Source organism: Saccopteryx leptura, chromosome 2, assembly GCF_036850995.1.
Source record: "Saccopteryx leptura isolate mSacLep1 chromosome 2, mSacLep1_pri_phased_curated, whole genome shotgun sequence".
Lineage (NCBI taxonomy): Eukaryota > Metazoa > Chordata > Mammalia > Chiroptera > Emballonuridae > Saccopteryx > Saccopteryx leptura.
In genome coordinates, this window is record NC_089504.1 from 226317194 (window position 1) to 226340009 (window position 22816).

General features: G+C 46.1%; 2 protein-coding genes across 6 annotated transcripts in view; one reads left to right on the plus strand and one right to left on the minus strand.

Annotated features, from left to right (window-relative positions):
* The window catches only part of SCAF4 (SR-related CTD associated factor 4), a 72360-nt gene extending 64398 nt beyond the window's left edge, over window positions 1-7962 (plus strand). For all 5 annotated transcript variants that reach the window (XM_066370359.1, XM_066370362.1, XM_066370361.1 and 2 more), the window contains one exon: window positions 4687-7962. In XM_066370359.1, the coding sequence (XP_066226456.1) occupies window positions 4687-5594 (908 nt within the window). In that variant the 3' untranslated portion in view covers window positions 5595-7962. The remainder of the gene's footprint in view (window positions 1-4686) is intronic.
* Window positions 7963-8104: 142 nt separating this feature from the next.
* SOD1 (superoxide dismutase 1) lies at window positions 8105-14932 on the minus strand. The gene is made up of 5 exons (XM_066370364.1): window positions 14775-14932; window positions 11867-11960; window positions 10096-10165; window positions 9327-9444; window positions 8105-8306 (listed from the first exon to the last, which is right to left on the minus strand). Exons 1-5 carry the CDS (start codon window positions 14844-14846, stop codon window positions 8199-8201), a joined length of 462 nt encoding a protein of 153 aa, XP_066226461.1. The 5' UTR covers window positions 14847-14932; the 3' UTR covers window positions 8105-8198.
* Between the last annotated feature and the right edge of the window lie 7884 nt (window positions 14933-22816).

Below are 22816 nucleotides of genomic sequence, written 5' to 3' on the forward strand. Positions count from 1 at the left end.
GAATGAATGAATTTGTAACTCTAGAAAACTTGGCACTGGTATTACACATGCTTCCAGATAAAATGAATAATTGCTTTAATGCCTTTAAGAAGTGGGTAACTCATGCCTGACCAGGCAGTGGCGCAGTGGATAGAGCATCGGACTGGGATGCAGAAGGCCCAGGTTCGAGACCCCGAGGTTGCCAGCTTGAGCGTGGGCTCATCTGGTTTGAGCAAAAGCTCACCAGCTTGAGCAACCAAGGTCACTGGCTCGAGCAAGGGGTTACTAAGTGGGTAACTCAGTATATATTCCATTGGTATATACATACTGTTGGCTTTCCTAATAAAAATAAAAGTGAAATTCAGATAGAATCCCTACCAAAGGCTTATGCCACCTGAGGGAGGGAGGGAGGGACGGAGATAGATACATAGATATTTTAGTGAGAGAGCAACAGTGAGAGCATGGTTGTGGCACTTAAGTTGTTCACTTTTTTCATCTCATATGTGCCTTGATCGGGGGACTCCAGCTGAGCCTGTGCTCAAGCCAGCAACCTCGAGGTTTCAAACCTCAATCCCAGCATCCCAGGTCAACTCTGAATCCACTGCACCACCACCGGTCAGGCCCACCTGATACATTTTAAATTAAATACAACTTTATTATGAAAGCAATACATGTTCACTACAAAATAATAATAATAATTTTACAGATAAGCCAAAAAAATTATCCACAGTTTCTCCATGTCTGTGGTCTGAAGACTAGTATTTGGGATCATGGGAGTATTCTGTTGGTAATCTAAATTTTGTTGGTCCAGGAAGGGTTAAAGGAAAATCCACTTATTTACAAATACCTACATGTATAGAATAAATGAATTAGGCATTTGTTTTGTAAATATATTGTGCTTTCTGGTGGTTTTAAGTATATGATGAATATGTTAACCCTCTTAAATGCATCTGTGCATCCTAAAGCCATGTTAAAGAGGACTGAAGAGATGGGTTTATATTTTACCAAAAAAATCACTGCTCAAATCTCTCTTCTGTACCAGGGGGAGGTGGCATCCCTTTGCCATTGTCAGACTGGTGGTTGAGGACACCAGTCATGGGGAAATCAGAAATCGGGCCTTCCCATTTCCCTACAGGAGTCTTCATTTCCTCTTAAAAACTCATCTGAACTAACTTACTTCCCCCCTACCCTACCCTACCTCTCCCCTCCCTTCCCAAAGGGAAAGAGAGAGGGAGGAGAGAGATAAGTATCAACTCTTTAGTTGCATCACTAGTTCATTGATTGCTTCTTATACGGGCATTGACCAGGGGGCACGGGGTGCTCAATAATGGACCAGTGATCCCTTGCTCAAGCCAGCGTCTTGGGCTTCAAGCCAGCAATGATGGGATCATGTTGATGAGCCACACTCTAGCCAGGTGACCTCAGAGTTTCAGACTGGGGCCCTCATTGTCCCAGGCTGACTCTCAATTCACTGCACCACTACCATTCAGGCTGAACTTATTTTATTATAAATGCTTTGACCTCCTCAATTTTTCTATTATTATTTTAAAATTTGCCATTGGACCCAACCAGATGTTGGTACAGTGATAGAGTGTCGATCCTGGACACTGAGGTCCAGGTTCAAGTGCTGAGGTCACCAGCTTGAGGGTGGGATCATAGACATGATCTCATGGTCGCTGGTTGGAGTCCCCCAGTCAAGGCATGTATGAGAAGCAGTCAGTGAACTGAAGTGCCACAATGAGCTGATGCTTCTCATCTCTCTCCCTTCTGTTTCTCTGTCTCTCCTCTCTCTCTCACTAAAAAAAAATAAATAATTTGCCATTGGCCCCTGAGCCTATATACTTGATTGCGCCACACTGGCCTTCCTAACAGTAAAAAATGGGAAATAAAGTTCAATTTAAGTGATTTTTTTAAAAGAGTTTATTTATTGATGTTTAGAAAGAGGAGAAAAAGAGGGAAAGGCAGGGTGGAGGAGTGTAGGAGTGGGAAATAATCAACTTAGTTGCTTCTCACATGTGCCCTGTCAGGGCATACTGGGGGCTTCAAACCAGGGACCTCAGCACTTCTGGTTGACACTTTATCCACTGCGCCACCACAGGTTAGGCTCATTTCTTTTTTGTTTTTGGGGGGTTTTGTTTTGTTTCGTTGTTGTTTTTTGTACTTTTCTGAAGCTGGAAACGGGGAGAGACAGACAGACTCCCACATGCGCCCGACCGGGATCCACCCGGCACGCCCACCAGGGGGCGACGCTCTGCCCACCAGGGGGCGATGCTCTGCCCCTCCGGGGCGTCGCTCTGTCGCGACCAGAGCCATTCTAGCGCCTGGGGCAGAGGCCAAGGAGCCATCCCCAGCGCCCGGGCCATTTTTGCTCCAATGGAGCCTTGGCTGCGGAAGGGGAAGAGAGACAGAGAGGAAGGAGAGGGGGAGGGGTGGAGAAGCAGATGGGTGCTTCTCCTGTGTGCCCTGGCCGGGAATCGAACCCGGGACTTCTGCACGCCAGGCCGACGCTCTACCACTGAGCCAAACGGCCAGGGCTTGGTTTTGTTTTTTAACGGAGAGAGATAGAACCTTCAGTTTGTTGTTTTACCTATCTATGCATTCATTCATTGGTTGATTCTTGTGTCTGCCCTGTCCAGGGATCAAACCCACAACCTTAGCATATCAGGACAACGATCTAACCAAATGAGCTATCCAGCTAGGACTTAAGTGATCTTAATCATCAGAAATTAAAACTTTTTTTTTGCATCAAATATTTAGCGTTAGGTTATCACTGTCAGAATAGATGTGTGGAATAGCGAGTTTAGCACTTAACTCTGGGCCAGCACTTAACTGCATTCTATGTCAGTTGAGGCCAGTATAATTGTCCCCATTTCCAAGGCACATATCCACGGTCACTCCAGTGTAAGCTTATATTTCACCAAATGTATTTCTCTTTAATCATTTAAAAGAAGGTATTTTGTTTAAGTAACCACCAGAGTTTGTGAGTGTGAGTTATAGACTGGTATCTATGTATTTTCAGGTTCACTCTATGAGTGCTTAAGTCCCACAGAACAGTGCTGAACTACTTGTGGGGGCAAAAACTGAAGCAGAAATTACTGTTTGTTTATTGGTATTAATCACTTATTTATACAGAAAACCTGGGAGGAGGCAGAACTTGTTCAATGATTGAATGTTTGTTAAAGCTAGTGGGAGGAAGTGATTCGAGACATAAACAAAAGAACATGATGTTGGGCGGTGTGCAGAGACTGAGTGTGAAAGTACTGGGTTTGCTTTCAGGTTGTTGGCCATCAGTGTCACACAGGAAGAGTCACCACCCGTATTTGTTCATAGACCTTTCTGCAGCACACGGGTAAATAGCACTTTCTGACAGTCACTAGAACGTTGTCCATGAGAGGAACTATTGGGCATAGTATTTTCCTCTGATGTTTATGTTTGTGGAGAAATAAATTGAAAGAGTGACAACAGTGCCTTTATGTTACTCAAGTGGTGAACCACAACATTTTTTTGGTGTCATAAATGATGGGTTGTTACATTGGTACAATAATTTTTTTTCTCTCCAAAGTTAGAAGTGGGGAGGCAGTCAGACAGACTCCCACATGCACTCGACCGGGATCCACCCGGCATTCCCACCAGGGGGCAATGCTCTGCCCATCTGGAGCGTTGCTCCATTGTGGCTAGAGCCGTCCTCAGCACGCGGGCCAACTTTGCTTCAATGGAGCCTTGGCTGTGGGAGGGGAAGAGAGAGACAGAGAGAAAGGAGAGGGGGAAGGGTGGAGAAGCAGATGGGCGCTTCACCTGTGTTCCCTGACAGGGAATCAAACCTGGGACTTCCACACACTGGGCCAATGTTCTACCGCTGATTCAACTGGCCAGGGCTGCATTGGTACAGTTTTTTATGCTAAGACACAGTCAGTTCTCGTGCAAGTGGAAAGTTAACCAGCCAGGCTTTGTCATTTTCAACACACCAACATGATCAGTCTCACCACCTTTGAAGGACAGACAGAAGGTGAAAAGCTGAACGTCAGCATTGCTCAGCGGTCATCTCAGCCCAGCAAGTCACACGTATGCTTTGCTTTGGAGGGGGGTCCGTAAAAATGAGCTCTGAGTTTGTGTATGCATCTTTATTTCTTGAGCGCTAGTGTTTGAGTGATGCTCACTGCACCCATAACTGCATGAGGCAGTATGGTGACACACAGTCGGAGACCTCTCCACTGGGTTTTCTGGTCCGTGGCACCTTTTTTTTATAGTAGCAAGTCAAATGAAGACTTGGAGTATAAACTGTTCTAAGGGTGCACCTGATAAAACCTCCACTTGGCTTTGGTCTGCTGTCTCTTTCGGCTTTGCACATTATATTCCTTACATGTGTTTTGTATCCTGAGGCTCCAAGAGATTCTTATGTCCTCTTTCCAGAAATGGGTATATTAGTTTCCTTCTCCAGCTTGTTCTGACCTCTACTCAGATGCTGGCTGATACAGTGGTCTGATGATCTCTATCCTAGTATAACATGTTGAGTATCTTGAATACCACTCTTGCATGGTGGTTATTGGGCCTGCACATTGAGTTCATGACGGGTAGACCAGCAAAAAGTACAGAATTTGAAAATTGGGCATTAAATTTCATTTTACTTGAAGCTCCACAGGAGATGATTGAAAATACCATATCATCATCTGTTATTTTATTCACATTTTTGCTTTTATTGCCTTTTAGGTACTCAAGGCGTTGCACCTGGCCCTGTGATTGGGCTCCAGGCACCGTCCACCGGTCTCCTCGGGGCCCGACCAGGCCTGATCCCATTGCAGCGGCCTCCGGGGATGCCTCCGCCCCACCTGCAGCGCTTCCCTTTGATGCCACCCAGGCCCATGCCACCGCACATGATGCACAGGGGCCCGCCACCGGGGCCTGGGGGCTTCGCCATGCCGCCGCCTCATGGAATGAAAGGTCCCTTCCCACCACATGGCCCTTTTGTGAGGCCTGGTGGGATGCCAGGGCTTGGGGGCCCGGGACCAGGCCCAGGGGGTCCTGAAGACAGAGACACGAGGCAGCAGCAGCAGCAGCAGCCACCACCACAGGCACAGCCGCAGCCACAGCAGCCTCCACCAACGCAGCAGCAGCCTCCACCAACACAGCAGCAGCCACAGCCGTTTAGAAATGATAACAGGCAGCAGTTCAATTCAGGTAGAGACCAAGAAAGGTTTGGAAGAAGATCTTTTGGAAATAGGGTGGAAAACGACCGGGACCGGTATGGGAGCCGGAATGATGAGAGAGAGAATAGTGGCCGTGAAAGGAGAGAGTGGGGAAGGAGGAGCCCTGACCGGGACAGACACAGAGACTTGGAGGAGAGAAGCCGACGGTCTGGTGGGCACCGAGACAGAGAGAGAGATTCTAGGGATAGAGAGTCTCGCAGAGAGAAGGAGGAAAACCGAGGGAAGGAGAAGCCTGAGGTCACAGACAGGGCCGTCGACCCTCCCCTTAGCCAAGCGGGGAACGCAGACACAGTCTCAGAACTTGCCAAGGGGGAGCCCGAGTCTGTGAAGCCTGCTGACGAGCGGCCTGCTGAGGCTACCTCATCCGTGGAACCCGACCAGGACTCTGGCTCAGCGGCAGAGGCTCGCTAGGGACGGGGCGTGTCGGGACTGACAGTGACCTTGGCGCGGGGAGAGCTTGAGGTGTACAGATGCTGTATTATATTTGCTCCCGCTCTGTCCCCCATGGTAGTTGTGGGGCGTTGTAAGCAATTTGATTGCTTCCCTTCTATTTAAAAATAGCCACAAAATAACAAAAAATACTGAACATATGAATAAATATTACCCTTTTTGCTGTAACTTTTTAAAAGTTTTGACTTTAAAAAGTTTACAAATCGTAATTAGAAGTGCTCTCTATTTTTTTTTTTTTAATTTAAGACAAGGTAACAGTGAAAGCTCCTCAAACAATAGGGATGTTTTTAATAAACTCTATTTTCGTAACAAACTTTAATGTGTGCTATTCTTCGTACACTGCAATAAGGTGGAAAAGGATTGTTCACCATCAAAGTTTGAGCTGTTAAAGACTGTACTGGAGTCTAAATTAGACTTCTTTAATGGAAATAGACATCTTTATGTAGTTCACGTAAAACTTGGTTTGTAATACTTTTGATTTTTAGCATTTTAATTGTAAAAGTTAGTGATTTTAATGTTTGTTTTGCAGTTCATTCAGGGTTTTTGGTTTTTTCTTTTGCCATTGGCTTTGTGGTAAATGTTGCCCTAATTAATTTGTAAAGAGAAATTTTGCTGGGAGGAAAATTATCTTGATTGCCTGGATATTACTTATTTATAGAGTTGGGTGTTTTGCTTATGCTCCCATTAAGTTTTTCACAAGGGTAGGAGAAATCAAGATTCACATTTGCATCCTAAACATTTTTGTCTTTAAGGACTTCAGTGCAACCTGTTGGTTCCTATAAGCCTTGCCTGTAGCCTCTTCTGGTTTTGTAAACTCCCCTGCTGGGCAGAGGTAGACTGAACTTTTTGCCACCTATAGAGTATTTTGTCTTTGTTTAAAATTGTTAACTAGGGGAAATAGTTGTAAGGTATCCAAGAACTAGTACATGAAGACATCCAAAGCCAAATCAAACTGTACCTTAAGTGGTTCAGAAAAGCATCCATGTACCGCTGATTGCCCAGAGCCGAGGCTAGGACCTGCCGTGACAAACTCAAGTACCTGTGGCCTCGTTGAAGTTTACTGTCACATCTGTCCTGGTTCAGTGTGCTGAGTGCTTTTTCTTTGCCCTCATCCCCAGGCACCACTGTGGTCCTGGGTTTTGACAGGGAGAAACAGGTACCAAGGGCAGAGCTCTTGTGTTCCTGCCTTTAGAAAACCCCGTTTCCTAGGTTCAGGCTCGAATTATAAAACTTCCTTAGTTTTATGTTGGCCCACTTTGACATTTACAAGTGCTAACAAACTGCTTCTGGAAAGAACCATGGTTTAGTATTCAGATTCAGGACTTACAGCCAGGTGAAAAGTATTGAGACCACCTTATTCACACCTGACAAAACCGCCCAAAGCAATGAAAGTGGTAGTGAGTACACCACAAAGGTAGCAAAGAGGGTTTACCTACTTAAGTAAAATTGTGTTAGTGAAATCTTGTCAACTGCTGTTTCTTTTTAATTCTGTACCTGACAGTGATTTTAACCGCTTATGAACCTACTGTGCTTTATCACCTTTTAACTTTGAAAATACTACAGTGTCTTTTTCTAAATTAGCTTTTCCTCCTAAATGAACTACATTTGATAAAGTACTTCATATATTTATGGTCAGTCAGAATTGTAACTTATTTCTGATTTTGCTACCAGAAATATTTTAAAAATTTTCCATTAGTAGACAACTAATTCACGTAGTCAAACCCAAGTTGGATTAACATTTCATTTAAAAGCATCCTCTTATAGGCACATATTCACGTGAAGAGAAAGACTTGAATTCACTGACACTCAGACATTGCCTTGGCCCCTTCTCTGAAAGCAGATCATGGCGAACTGTACTTTTATGATGAACCAGATATCCACAGGTGTGCAATGTTCCCCTTTCTGGCAGGTAGGTGAACTCATCTTACTAGCCTTACTTAACCTTCAGTGTCACTAAGTTATCCAGGGTTCTCAAACCATCACATCCCCCTTTAAAGTAAACATGCTTTTTGAATCAAATGGTAAGTGTTAACTAGGGACACCTCCATAACTTCCCTAACGCTGACCCAGGACAGCCTATCTGTCTAAAGTTCATCAGTCTTAAGAGACCAGCTGTGGTGAATGTAAACATGGTGATCATCTCACTGAAAACTCAACATACTACTAAGTCTGTTCCATTCTAGCTCTAAGTATGGTCCTTGGAGCTAATTTAGAATTTCAGTTTGGTTGTGTGAAACAGGCTCAAGATACAGTGTCACACTGTGTGTCTGTTTATCAAAGGCTTGAGTGAGAACTGAGGAAGTTTGAAGAGTTTAGTTTAATGCCCCTATGTGAATAAGTCTGGCAAAACACAGAGACCATTGAAACACATTTTAATTGAATGAGATGATACAATTACACAAATCTTCCAAGTGATCTAAATCAGCTCTTGATACAGGTACTTAAAGCAAATTTTAAAAAAAAGACACATATTACACTTTTAAGATGACAGTATTTAATGTTTACCAAGTTAAATTCCTACAACTAGCAAAACGAGTACTAGGATGCAGGCGGTCCTGGGGAATGTCACTGGGCGATCCCAATCACCCCGCAGGCCAGGCGGCCCCCAGCGTTGCCCGTCTTCTTGCTTTCATCATTCCCACCTCTGCCCAGGTCATCACGTTTCTCATGGACCTTGAAAAAATGTCAAGAACATGTAAGTTAGGGCTGCCAAGTAATTACCACCTCTTCCTAATACCCAAAAGACTTCTAAAAGAACCACTTAATGTTAGGAAATCATGTTAATTTTAGTAGAAAAATAGACTAATAGTTAACCTAGTAACTAAAGGTAGAAACCACTACTCAGCTTTTTGATGCAAAGACATCAACTACCTTTCAACACTGGGTAAGTGCTGCTACCTCAAAGTGAAATACTAAACCTGAACATCCTGTCAGAGCACCACGTGCTGGTCTGGATCCCCCATGAGAATTCTAGGAACCTGTTAGAGTGGCCTTTCTTTTAGAGCATCAACTGCTTCAAAAAAGGGAACATGAAGCCCCTCCGAAACAAATTACCAAATATGTGCCGGATGGCCCTAGTCTATAAATAAGAGTAATCCTTAAACTATCTTGAACGATTTAAAATAATAGTTTAAATTTTTCTTATCAACCACGAATAAATTTCTCTGCTTCTCAACTGTGGCTGAAGATAACCCTCAGGATAAGCATCCACTGACAGAAGGGACTCCTGCAGGTCTTCTGCCCTCACTGCTTGTACTTGGTGTTTTGTGTGAACCAGACGCAGCTCCAGGCAAAGGGCTAACCACTTCCCACTGTTACACAGGCTAACTGATAGCCTGCAAACATGAATGAATGAATGAATGTTCTTCCTGAGGCCATCCAAGACTTCAGACTTAACAAAACATTCTGTTTAAGTATAAAGGGATAACCCAGTTGTGGCAAGAAAATCTATCCATCTTAAAACTAGACAAGGACTCCTGTTTCTGCCACACAGACCTAATATAGTCCAATGTATTTATGGCTGCGTCTTAGCAGAACAGTGTTCTTAATTGACCTAGATAATTAATTCATCTTCACTGCATCACCCAATAAAATAATCTAAGGTACAGCTTACCGGGATCCTTAGAAACCAGGACTAACCATCATGAAAAGACACATGACTGTGCTAGAAGAAATTTTATGCACATCACTTACCACCATGGTGCGCCCAATGATGGAATGGTCTCCTGAGAGCGAGATCATAGAATCCTCAATAGCCACTTTGGCCACACCATCTTCGCCCGCAGTCACATTGCCCAGGTCTCCAACATGCCTGACATTGGGAAAGCAGCAGAATGGTTCACGAACTAAATAAACTCACCGAGTCAGGCATAGGGCTGGCTGAGATGTAGGCACAGCCTATATCAAACAGGAACCACTTGTCCAGACTGCGAAGTAAGTAGACAGTCTGGACACAGCTCTTTAAGGCTTCTGGTCTACAAAGCGATGCCCTGGGAGGAGTCACGGCATGGGCACAGCTCTCGGTTACTGGGTTCTGCCTGTCACTCTTGGCACGGCTAAGAAAGCTATGCCTTCGGCCTCTGTTACAAAATAAACTTAATATTTTCCTGAAAGGCTCTCAGGAAACACACAAAGGTGGTCTCATTGAATTTTCAATATCAGGTTTTTGTCTGCAAAGTTTCCAATGTTTCACAATGATGGTTTACTTTGTTCGTGGCTGACAGCACTGTTATTCATTTTCTGTATTAGTTCCTGTTGACGCTTGTATTAGTTGTGTTCAATAAATGCTACAAAACTAAATCGCTCTCCGTATCCCCAGTTGTCAATTCCTTAGCGCAGGCAAAGGGCCGGCAGGGGAGACCATGCCTTCAGCACGCACTCTGTGAGCAGCACACCCACACGGACCCCAGAAAGCCACTGCCATTGGGCCACCCCAGTAAGAGTTGAGCATTTCATCACTTACCTCTCTTGATCCTGTGGCCCACCGTGGGTTTTGTTCAGAGGATTAAAATGAGGGCCTGCACTGGTACAGCCTATTTACCAAAAAAGAAAGTAACTAAATTATAAATCAAATTTCCAAAACAATTCTAAGAAACTGGTCACTACTAAAACCTCAAAGAGAAAGTGCTGACCTATGCCATGACTCCTAGGCCACTAAGAACAGGACACAAGGCCCGAGTACACAGAATGGGCAGGAAGTACAGACAAGATCTAAGGACTCTGTGATGCTGGTTAAGTTCATACCTTCTCTGGGATTAGGTTTCTCCACTGCCCTGTAAAATACGAGAGCTAGGAATTGATCTTCAACGCTGCTTCTACTATTAAGATCCCATAACAATCCTGGTTTGCATGAAGGTAGAAAACCCTAACTACAGAAAACTTAGTTCCCCAGCAACACACCACACACAGCTCTCCTGTCCATGGCTCGACCTGTGCATGCAGAATACAAAGCAGCATCTTAGGTCCAAGGGCAAGGCTGTGGCCTCACAACTCCGGTGGCAGCATTCGGGCTGCATTTGAAAACGGCTCCTGTGCTACAAGGACTGCCATTCATAGAACACAACCACAACAATGCAGCTCTATCATGACCAGGCCCCCTCCATTCAGCTGCCCAAGGGAAGTTTCCACTGTTTACAAACTCTTCCCACCCCCCACCCCACCAGGGAGAGGACCAGATTACAGGAAGCAGTTGGGCCAAAGACACAGCACAGTGGCCCCTGAGAGCAGATGCAGTGAACCCAAGAAGCAACTTGAGAAAAAATTTTCTAACTGTGGAAATAGATCAGATCTGGCCATTAATTTACTATTTATAGGAATCAAATTATGGAACATTAAAACAAGTTCCAGCAAAAGGAATCAAGTTCTCACAGTCTAAACACCAAAGGTCAGATAACTCAAAAATGGGGAAAGATTGCTAAATGCATTCATTTCCCACCTGTAAACTTCTGTTAACTTGCTTCTAATCCCAATAGTTCACATACTGTCTTCAGTCTGTACCTTACTCCTGTCTCACTGTGCATCTTGTGCTGGGGGTGTGGACCTGTTCTTACAGGTGATGCAAATGAATGCCGACCCAGTGCTTAAAGCACCCACTCTCAACCACACCCCCCTACAGACACCTGGGATCATGAGGATGGTAAGAAAGTCACTGACTTGTTTTTTTCCTTAAAAATACCCTAGGCTCTTACATAATCAAGCCATAGTCACGATTTAAAAAAATAAACTCTGCCCTGGCCGGTTGGCTCAGTGGTAGAGCGTCGGCCTGGCATGCAGGAGTCCTGGGTTCGATTTCCAACCAGGGCACACAGGAGAGGCGCCCATCTGCTTCTCCACCCCTCCCCCTCTCCTTCCTCTCTGTCTCTCTCTTCCCCTCCCACAGCCAAGGCTCCATTGGAACAAAGATGGCCCGGGCGCTGAGGATGGCTCTGTGGCCTCTGCCTCAGGAGCTAGAATGGCTCTGGTTGCAACAGAGCGATGCCCCAGATGGGCAGAGCATCGCCCCCTGGTGGGCGTGCCAGGTGGATCCCGGTCAGGCGCATGCGGGAGTCTGTCTGCCTCCCCGTTTCCAACTTCAGAAAAATGCAAAAAAAAACCTCCTTTCCCTTCCTTTCCACACACTTCAGAGTCAAAAACTAGTTTTGTGGCTAACCTCCTAAGGTTGACCTTAGTGGTCACATTATTTTGTTGAAGGTAACTGCTTGGTACTGTCTTGCTAGGGTAAACAGGTCACCCACCTTGCGTATTGTCTCCAAACTGATGCACATGGAATCCATGCTCGCCTTTGGTCAGTCCTGAGATGGAGCCCGAGACCATGACAGACCCACTTCCCTTTATTCAGAGAAAAGCACAATAAGTATGAGAAGTGTTCTGGATGAAGGAAACTGCTGAGTCACCTCTACCTCTCACAGGAAGTGGAAAGAACATGGACTTGGGAGTCAAACAACTCATGCCCAGCGCCTGCTAGCAGGGAACGCCCAATCAGAAGGAGGTGCTGCCCTGGGTCTGATACCCGGCCAGGAGCCCGTGGGCAGCTGGCCATCAGTATGAAACAACACAGCAGGAAAAGCACACTGCAGAGCGGCAGGATGGGCGTGCAAGTGTGGACTGTAGACTCTGTGGAATTTGAACCCCTCATGAAGAATATGTGTAAGTTCTTGTTTATTTTGTAAATACTTCTGAATCGGTTATATATACACAAGGTGGAAACATGTGTACATGTCAAATGTTGTAGCCCAGATGGGAGCACATCACCCTTCTACCACCTTGCTTTCTTCGTGTATTTTTTCATATAGCAAACACACAGGTTTGCTTTTTTTTTAAAAAAAGAGAAAGGCGCCCAGCAAATGTCCAGCTGGTTACCCTGGGAGCCCTGTTCCCCACTGTCCACTGCGGGGTCCAACATGGACTCATGTGGTAATACGGCTACACAAGATTAGGTACATTTGAGGAACACATTATGATTCCAGCACAGTTAGTTTTGATTCGTTCCAGAAAACATCCTATCCTCCAGTGCCTGGGGGACTGATTCCACTCTAACCAGACGCACTGTTTAATGAGTCTTTTGGTACTGAAGCCTCAATAACCACTGAGGCCAAAAAGAAAGCACAATAAGAACAGAGGGCAGGTGAAGACGACACAGTAGCCTTGCTCAGGCAGTGGTGAAAGGACATGGTCGGAGTACAGGCAGAAACCAAGGGCCTCACCAGTACAGCCAGGAAGAAATCTTAACTAAAAATGCACACAGGCTTCCACACCACAGAGGAACACATGCGGGTCTTTGCTCTGTGGAGCCAGCCTTCGGATCTGACTTCCTACTGGATGGTATGAAGCTCAAATCAAGGGGCGTGGTAACTGCTGCCCTTCTCTGCTTTTTCTTTTTTAAATAGATATAATAGGATTCTTCTAAGGACAACCTTTAATTTTGGAAAATTTCAAATGTGAATGTTTTTCCCAAAAACACCCTTTATCAAAAACACAGAAAGACAAACAGGGCAGGTTCTCCCAAGCCCGAATCTGCTGGGTAGTGAAGGAGGGGCACAGTAGCCCAGCAGGGGCCACAGTCTTGTTGGGAAGCAGAGGGGGTGCCAGCAGGCGCCGCCCCGTGTTGCCCACCCTGAGCTAATGAAGACTTACTGTGTGCTGATATCCAAATGTCTCCAGAGAAGCTAGGAATTTGGACTTACAGGTGAAATTTTCTGATTTAAAAAACAAAAGGAAAATAATCCAAAGTTTCAAGCACTCAACAGGCCAAACAAATACAGTGTATGGCCAATTTAACACCCTCGCCTATTTGTAGCACTGTACCGTTGAAGTGTCCAAGGGTTTTTATCGGGTACAAACAGCAGCACCCAAATGGAAGTTTGGGCCTTGAAACACGTGGCTGGTCAAGCCTATCAGGAGGGCGGAGCCTAGGGAGTGTGCGCACTCACAGCCTGGCTTATGGAGGGAGGACAGCAGTGAGTTCTGTGCCAGGAGGGAGGAGGGACAAAACAAAGTCTGGCAAGTGAAAACAGCCAAATGTAGTCAAATGCCAATGAACCTTTTCCAGAAACTTTTGGAAACCACCGCAAGGAACAAAATTCAGCTCCCCGTGTAAATGTCATAGATGGGCCACTTACCTAGTACACTTCTGCCCACTCCCGTTTCTGTAAACCTCTTTAAAGACTGACTCTTGCTTACACATTAATTATTCTCTCTCATGAGTAATAAGCCAAGTACCAGGTGAACAACTCACACCAGCTGGAAACTTCACTAAGTCTCAGGGACACTCTTATCACAAGCACCTTTCTTACAAAGCGAGCTGTGCAATATTATCTATAATGAGTATTTCTGTATACTTCACGTTACAAGATTTGTTCAAAAGTTTGTTTTCTACCATGACAGTAACAGGCCTGTTGGTAGAGCAATTTAAAGTCACAGCACGGAGGACAGAGTGACAATTGCATGCACGGACACCACGGCCTCCAACACCAACTGTCCACTTGTGCGCACCTAGCCGCCACGGGGACCTTGGACACATACCCGACAGCACCGGTCTGCAGCTGGGCCAGTGTATGGGCGACCGGGGGCCTGTGCCCCGGAGGCAGAACGGCCGCCCTGCAAAGCCCCGGGGTTCCGGGCTTCGGGGGAAAGCTCGTGCAGGGTGCTTTCTTGCCCTTGCACCTGGCCGTGACCTGGGGTAGTGTGAACAAGCTTTCCTGTGAGGCCACGCGGACCGTCGTAGGTTTCTGCTTTTCACGACCCTTTGAATATAAATGCGTCCTCGCCCCGAGGGCTGTGCCAACAGCGGTCCAGGGTGGACCAGCCGGCCCGCGGTCTGCACACGCCGACCCAGACAGCCCAGGTCGAAAACGAGCCCCAAGGGGATAACGGAGGCGACGAGTTCCTGCGGCTGGAACTGCTGCGCCACTGCGTGTCCTGGCCCCGCAGGACGCAGAGGCGACCCCGCAGGGAGCGTCGGAACCGTTCCGAGCGGCCAGGCTCCGGCCCGCCGGCGCCCGCGGGCAGCCGCCCTGCCCTCCCGCGCACGCTCGCTTGCTCCCAGGCCTGCGGTCCCGCCCAGGCCCAGCCCGCGGTCCCGCCACGCTCGTCCGTGACTCAGCACTGACGCCGGGTGGGCGGACAGCGGCGCCACGGCCTTGCCTTCTCCTCGAAGTGGATGATGCCGTGCACCGGGCCGTCGCCCTTCATCACGCACACAGCCTTGGTCGCCATGATCGCGGGCCGCGCTCGGTATAATTCCGAATACCTACGAGACGCCGCGAAATACGCCTACGCAGAAGCGACCGCACCGGCGCTCCCTTATAGGCCGGACTTTCTAGCCCCGCCCCCCCGGCCCGGGACCAATCGCTGTTCTCACTCCAGAGGAGCCCTATAGACGCAAATGACCAGGACGGACGGGGGTGGGGCCAGCGGGGAGAAACGCGTGAGAGCCCCGCCCCCTGCGCTCATTCCCGCGCCTGCGGGCCCGGCAACCTGCGCGTGCCGCAGGAACCAGTTTTTCTCTAGCAAAAGGTGTGGCCAGCGGGTCGCAGCGCTTGGAGTGGCTTTCCTTCGGGATCCGAAGTCACCTGGTCTGGAAGTATCATCAGTGATAACTGACTTGAGTCATAAATTTGTTGTTTAGAAATGAAGCCACGTGGAGCTGGGCGGTTTTGGAATCTCTGTCTTTTCATGGCCTCGTTCTTGGGTTTCCCACCCCGGGCCTCACCTGTATTCTTGCTGTGTCCGTTCTGAGCACACGGAATGACTGACTTGGGTGTCAGGATTATGTATTCTCACATCCTTTTTTCTATCCGAGAAGGAAGGCCACAACCATAAAAATTCCCAAACGTGGAATGATTGAGCTCTGCACATCTGCCCTGTGTGGTCTGATTTTCCCGCCAGCGCAGGACAGAGCAGGGTGACCTAGCTTAGGACAACCCCGAGGAACAGAGCGAAGAAATAAAATGGGGCCACTGTAGTCAAGTAAAGAGCAAGTAGGTGGAGGCATGAGAAGTGGGTTCTGCTCTTCTGTTAACCATCACCGGCACTTAAACTGCTAGACTTCCCGGTCCTGCTCAGTGCCTAGACCTACTTTAGACCTCCAGGTAACCCTCGGTTACCCGGAAGGACTAAGGAAAGGTGCTCATGCATCCAGACCACTGGTCATCTGCAGCAGCAGTTTTCAACCTTGTTCATCTTGTGGCACACATAAACTGATTACTAAAATTCTACAGCACACCAAAAAATATATTTTTTGACGATCTAACAACAACAAAAAGTAAAATCTTGATTCATTCACACAGAACCGCTTTTGTGTTGACTGTTGTCATTTTTTAAAATCATTTTTTGTTCAATTACAAATGATGTACAATATTATGTCAGTTCCAGGTATACACCCCAGTTATTAGACAAGTGATCATCCCAATACATCCCATACCCACCTGACACCATACATAGTTATTAGAATATTATTATTGGCTATATTCCTTAAACTATACTTCACATCCCCATAACTATTCTGTAACAATCAATTTGTACTTTTTTTTTTTTTTTTTTTGCAAGAGTGACAGGAAGGGAGAGAGATGAGAAGCAGCAACTTGTAGTTGCAACATTTTTAGTTGTTCATTGATTGAATTCTCATACTGCCTTGATGGGGGGGTGGGGGGGCCTCCAGATGAGCCAGTGGCCCCTTGCTCAAGCTAGTGACCTTGGGCTCAAGCCAGCAATCATGGGGGTATGTCTATGATCCCACACTGAAGCCGGAGACCCCATGCTTAAGCTGGTGAGCCCACACTCAAGCCAGATGAGCCCATGCTCAAGTCAGCGACCTTGGGGTTTCGAACTTGGGTCCTCAGTGTCCAGGTCAATGCTCTATCCACTGAGCAACCAACTAGTCAGGCTCAATTTGTACTTCTTAATCCCTTCACCTTTTTCACCTGTTCCACCAACCCTGCTCCTACCTGGTAACTGTCAAAATGTTCTCTGTGTCTGTCTGTTTCTGCTTGTTCGTTTGTTTTGTTTTTTAGACTCAATTGTTGATAGTTATGTATTTATTGCCATTTTTAATTGATTTTTAGAGAGAGGAAGGGAGAGAGACACAGAAAGAAAGAAAGAGAAACATCAATTCCTTGTTCCACTCATTTATGCATCATTGGTTGATTCTTATGTGTGCCCTGACTGGGGATCAAACCTGCAACCCTGGCATGTCAGGACAATGCTCTCTATCCAACTAAGCTATCCAGCAGGGCCTATTGTTCATATTTCTCATTTTCTTTCTTTTTTTTTTTTTAATTTTAGTGAGAGGAGGGGAGGCAGAGACAGACTCCCACAGGTGCCCAGCAAGCCCACAGGGGGAAGTGCTGTGCCCATCGGGGCCTTTGCTCCATTGCAACCAGAGCCATTTTTTAGCGCCTGAGGCAAGGCCATGGAGCCATCCTCAGTGCCCAGGGCTAACTTGCTCCATTGAGCCATGGCTGTGGGAGGAGAGAAGAGAGACATAGAGAGAGGGAGAGAGAGAAAGAGAAGTGAGGAGGAGGAGGGGTGGAGAAGCAGATGGGCGCTTCTCCTGTGTGCCCTGGCTGGGAATCAAACCCAGGACATCCACATGCCAGTCCGATGCTCTACTGCCGCAGACCAGCGTGGCTCCTAATAACGGTGCGGAATTAAAGAAACACACTTATCAAAACAAAAACGATGGGACCGGGAGGACTCTTCAAAATGCCTGGCAGTATCCGAGCGCCCCATAGCCCCAGTTCGCTTTATTATATAGCCATATGCAAATCAAGGACCTTGATACAAAGTTGCACATCCAAGGCTAAGACAGGAACTCTTCCAAGGCAAAAACAGGATACATTAGTGAAATCTACCAACATCTGAAACAAACAAAGAGTCAGAGGAAGTTGATATATTGCTTCCAGCAATCCAAGGAAGCAAGTGGAGTGGGTGCAAATACTCAGCATCATAGCCAATATGGAGGTGAAGGGGGGAGAACTTAGCCTTTTGCTAAGCCTTGAATCTAACAATGGCTTTTTGCCATTTACGGTCCACAACACTCTATCACTGAGCCAACCGGCCAGAGCCTCTTTCTTCTTTTTAAGGAAGATCCTTTAACATTTCATGTAATATTGTTTTGATGGTGATTAATTCTTTTAGCTTTTTCTTGTCTGGGAAGCTCTTTCTATGTCCTTTGATTCTAGATGATAGCTTTGCTGGGTAGAGTAATCTTGGTTGCAGGTCCTTGCTTTTCATCACTTTGAGTATTTCTTGCTATTCCCTTCTGGCCTGCAGAGTTTCTATTGAGAAATCAGCTGACAGTCTTATGGGGGCTCCCTTGTAAGTAACTAACAGCTTTGAAGATTCTCCTTGTCTTTAACCTTTTGTATTTTAATTATGACATATCTTGGTATGGGCCTCTTTGAGTTCATCTTGTTTGGGGCTCTCTGTGCTTCCTGGACTTGTATGTCTATTTTCTTCATCAGGTTAGGGAACTTTATTGTCATTATTTTTTCAAATAGGCTTTCAATTTCTTGCTCTCTCTTTTCTCCTTTGGGCACCCCAGGATACGAATGGTGGTGTGCTTGAAGTTGTCCCAGAGGCTCCTTACACTATCTTCATTTTTTGGATTCTATTTCTTTTTGTTGTTCTGATTGAATGTTTTTTGCTTTCTTATCTTCCAAATCGCTGATTTGTTTATCAGCTTTATCTCTTCTGTTGTTAATTCCCTGTAAGTTAGACTTCGTTTCAGTTAGTGTATCCTTCATATCTGACTGGTCCTTTTTAATGGTTTTTGTGTGAAGTTCTCACTAAGTTCCTTGAGCATCCTTATAACCATTGTTTTTGGACTCTGTATCTGGTAGCTTGCTAGCTTCCATTTCATTAGTACTTTTTCTGGAGATTTCTCCTGTTCACTCATATGGGACCTGTTTCTTTGTCTCTGTGTTTTGGCTGCTCCCCTGTGTTTGTTTCTGTGTGTTAGGTAGAGTTGCTGTGTCTCCTGGACTTGGTAGAGTGCCCTATTGTCATTTTTTTTTATTTGACAATCTAAGAGAAAAGAGGTTTGTGTCCCTGGCTAAATAGTCAGATATTTCATGTTCTTAAAATTATTGATTGCATCATACATGTGAAAAATCACTGATCTAGACAATTACCATCTCAGACCAGTCCAGAGGCTGAGAAAGCAGGACTGAGGCTTCTCAAGAATGTACTTTTATCCTGCGAGAACCCCTTGCTTCTCTCTCTTCTTTGGAGCACTCTGCCTATCGCCTAGTTGTGTTTTTCCATCTGAAAACCCTAAGACCCCTCCCCCCAAAAAATCTTTATCATGTATTTCTAGCCAAAGCCTCCCAATTCATTTACACTCAATTGACACCTCCATACACAGAACATTACTTCTCTTCCAAGGAAGATTGTCCAAAAACATACTATGAAACAAGCAAACGGTATAAATTACTTTTGTAGAATTTGTTTTTTTAAGTATAGACATATATTGTGTGCTCAGAAAGCTCTAGAAAGATTTAAAGGAGACAGTGGATACCTTTGAGGAGTGGGAATCAAACTTTAATGTCCTTCTTTTAGAACTTTTCACAATGATAAGCATTTGTAAAATATGACTTAGAATGAGAATCTTTCCACCACCACCCCCCCACACACACACACACACACACTCACTTTTATTGGGAGAATAGTTGATAAATTATGGAGAGAGGGGAAGGAGAGAAGAATCTTCACCTGCTGTCCCCACAGGGTATGCCTGAACAAGGGTGGCTGCACTGTTTTCAGAGGTGAGGCTACAGCCACCTGGAAGCTACATTGGACACACAGTGAAGGATCGTTAGCCACAGGAGGCTGTTTCTGACTCAGTGGGTCTGGGATGGGACCCAGAGTTTGCAGTCCCAACTTATTTCCAGGCTGCCCTGATGCCACTGCTCTGGGATCTCACACTGAGTACCTTTGACCTGCAGGTGTTTCTCATGCTCAGGGACACATGCAGGTCGGGGACCAGAGCTGTGGCCACTTGACTTGAAAGAGGAAAAGGGGAAAGTGGAGACAGGAGACTGAGATGGAGACGGACCTGAGGGAGACGAGCTCTGCTGTGTGGGATTTAAATCCCTCCCATCTCCCTGAGCCCCGCAACACAACCCACACTCCACCCCCACCCAGGGCTCAGTAGAGAGGGTTGAGTCGTGAGGCTGGCGAAATACTGAGGCCTAACTCCAGGCCAGAAGCTGTCTCAGCCACGTCTGGGCTACAGTTTATTTGTTGTTGATTTGTTTAGGCCCTTGGACTGTAAGCCACTCTCTGTGGGAGATACACAGCCCACACTTTTTATCTCCCTCCTGAAAAGGCACCTATCTGTGGCATGGCCTTTGTCCTCACTGGCATTCGCCAGTCTGGCCTCTCCTGGACTGTTGCATAAATGGGCTAGTGCCAGCCAGAGGGCCTTTGCCCAAGGCCAGGCTTTCTTTGGGTTTCAGGAAGTTGGAGTCAGATTTCGGTTCACTGTGAGAACTTGCCAAGGAAGCAGCCCACACGGAAAGAGTGTCCCTGGCTGGGGGTCACCCTTCTTTAGGGCATTCAGACAAAACCTGGAGAGACCGTGGTTTGAGTCCAAGGAAGGGCTTGTATCCTGCTGGATTAGAAGACCCCTGAGGTTCCTTCCTGGAGCTGCCCTCACACCTGGGCAAGGGCATCCCTGGCCTGGGCCCCACACTTCAGAGGACCCTGTTCCGACCCTCCTTGAGCCACCTCTCCCATGGGGGAAAGAATGTGTGGAGCCAAGAAGGTGCTTTTACCGAGGACCCTTCCTGTCCTAGAGAATGGTTCATGACTTGTTAATGAAAAAGGGGCCACATACTGAACCTGACAAGCTCGGGGGTGGGGGGCATGCATGGCACGTCTTACAAACTCAGAGACCTAAAGTCACCACAGAGGATGGACTGACATAAATATTTCTAACTTAAATAAGTCATGGCAGGTAGTCATGTCCTAACCCAGTATTTTCCTTGACAGAGGTCAATGTTTTCCTTAACTGAGCCTGTCTGTTGTCTTTTTGCAACTAAGATAACATACCTTCGGAGCCAAGCCTGTTGGAGTGTCATCCCAATATGCCAAGGTTGTAGGTTCTATCCCGGGTCCAGAGGCGGATTTAACGGCGGGCATACTGGGCGTGCGCCCTGGGCCCCAACTTCTGAAGGGCCCCGCAAAACCCCAACTTTACACTTTTTTCTAATGACACCAAGTTTGGTTTCATATGTGCAATTTTAACAGTAATAGTACATAATATTTTTTATTTATTTAAAAATATAGTTAACATGTGTTTTTATTTTCCCCGTCTCTCTTTTTTTTAAGGGGCCCAATATTGTTTTTCTGCACCCAGGGCCTCAACTGACCTTAATTCGCTTCTGCTCAGGTCAGAGCATGTACAAGAGTCAACCAATGAATGCATAAATAAGTGGAGCTGTAGATCATGTTTCTCTCTCTTTCTCTATCCCTTCTTATTCTCTCTCTAAAATTAATTTTAAAAATAAAATAAAGCCCTGGCTGGGTAGCACAGTTGGTTGGAGCATCCTCCCAACATGCTGAGATTGTGGTTCCAGTCCTTGCTCAGGGCACAAGCAAGAATCAACCAGTGAGCCTGACCAGGCGGTGGTGCAGTGGATAGAGCATCGGACTGGAATGTGGAAGGACCTAGGTTCGAGACCCCGAGGTTGCCAGCTTGAGTGCGGGCTCATGGGGTTTGAGCAAGGCTCACCAGCTTGGACCCAAAGTCCCTGGCTCCAGCAAGGGGTTGCTCGGTCTGCTGAAGGCCCACGGTCAAGGCACATGTGAGAAAGCTATCAATGAACAACTACGGTGTTGCAACGCGCAATGAAAAACTAATGTTTGATGCTTCTCATCTCTCTCCGTTCCTGTCTGTCTGTCCCTGTCTATCCCTCTCTCTGACTCACTCTCTGTCTCTGTAAAAATAAATAAATAAATAAATAAATAAATAAATAAAATGAAAAAGAATCAACCAGTGACAGCATGAATGAGTGGAACAGATAGATGTTGCTCTCTTTCTTTCCCCATTTTCTCTCTAAATAGCTAAATAAGTAAATAAATAAATAATAAAAGATAACATACCTTGAAATGTCAGAGAAATCCCCTTTTTTTGACTCCTGAGGGCACAGCTTCCCCAGAGCAGAGACCATAGAGCCTCCTTTGTCACCTGTGCCCTGCACACCATCTCCATGTGGGTAAATGTTAACTGGCTTGTGCCCGCCGCTGCGGAAGAAGTATGTGGCTCCATTTTACCTCTTGTCCAATCCAGAGATTTCTCCCCACTTTGCTTTTTCCCTCCCCCTTAATCTACCACCCATGGATTTTATGTAAACCTCCTCCTTACATCTCCTCCTTTGAGTTTAATGTATAAAATAAGCTGCAAAATTGCCTGACCAGGTGGTGGCACAGTAGATAAAACATCAACCCGGGACACTGAGGACCCAGGTTCGAAACCCCAAGTCACCAGCTTGAGTGCGGGCTCATCTGGCTTGAGTGTGGGCTCACTAACTTGAGCGCGGGGTCACCAACTTGAGTGTGGGATTATAGACATGGCCTCTTGGTCTCTGGCTTGAGCCCAAAGGTTGCTGGCTTGAAGCCCAAGGTCACTAACTTGAGCAAGAGGTCACAAGCTTCCTGGTCAAGACACGTATAAGAAAGCAATCAATGAGCAACTAAAGTGCTACAAAGATGAGTTAAAGCTTCTCTTCTCTTCCTTCCTGTCTGTCCCCCCCCCCCCTAAGTAAATAAAAAAGGGTAAGCTGTAAAACTGCATCCTTTACAAATATTTTCTCAGTTTGTTGACATTTTGCTTACAGGCATGTCCTCAAAATTTGGCTCATACTCTTACAAGACTTTTTCTATTGTCTCATAACACCAACCTGTTCTCTTTCTTTAAATCCTTTTTCCTTTTTAGATTCCATATGTAAGCGATATCATATAGTATTTGTCTGGCTTATTTCCCTTAGTATGATGCCCTCTCGGCCCTTCCATGTTGTCATAGCTGGCAAGATTTCCTTCTTTTTTATGGCTGAGTCATATCCCATAATATATATCTATATATATCTATATAGATATACAGTAATGCGTCAGTTTTCGTTGACTTTGGTTATCATCAGTTTCAGTTTTCGTCGATTTTTTCTGTGACAAATTTGTCTCAATTT

What these genes read in the sequence shown, in the direction of transcription:
- SOD1 (XM_066370364.1), bottom strand. Translation starts at nt 14,846, where the DNA reads ATGGCGACCAAGGCTGTGTGCGTGATGAAGGGCGACGGCCCGGTGCAC. An exon ending in GTTTGGAGACAATACGCAAG is followed by an intron (nt 10,166 to 11,866) that starts GTGGGTGACCTG and finishes TTTGGTAAATAG; the next exon opens with GCTGTACCAGTGCAGGCCCT. An exon ending in TCATTGGGCGCACCATGGTG is followed by an intron (nt 8,307 to 9,326) that starts GTAAGTGATGTG and finishes CATTTTTTCAAG; the next exon opens with GTCCATGAGAAACGTGATGA.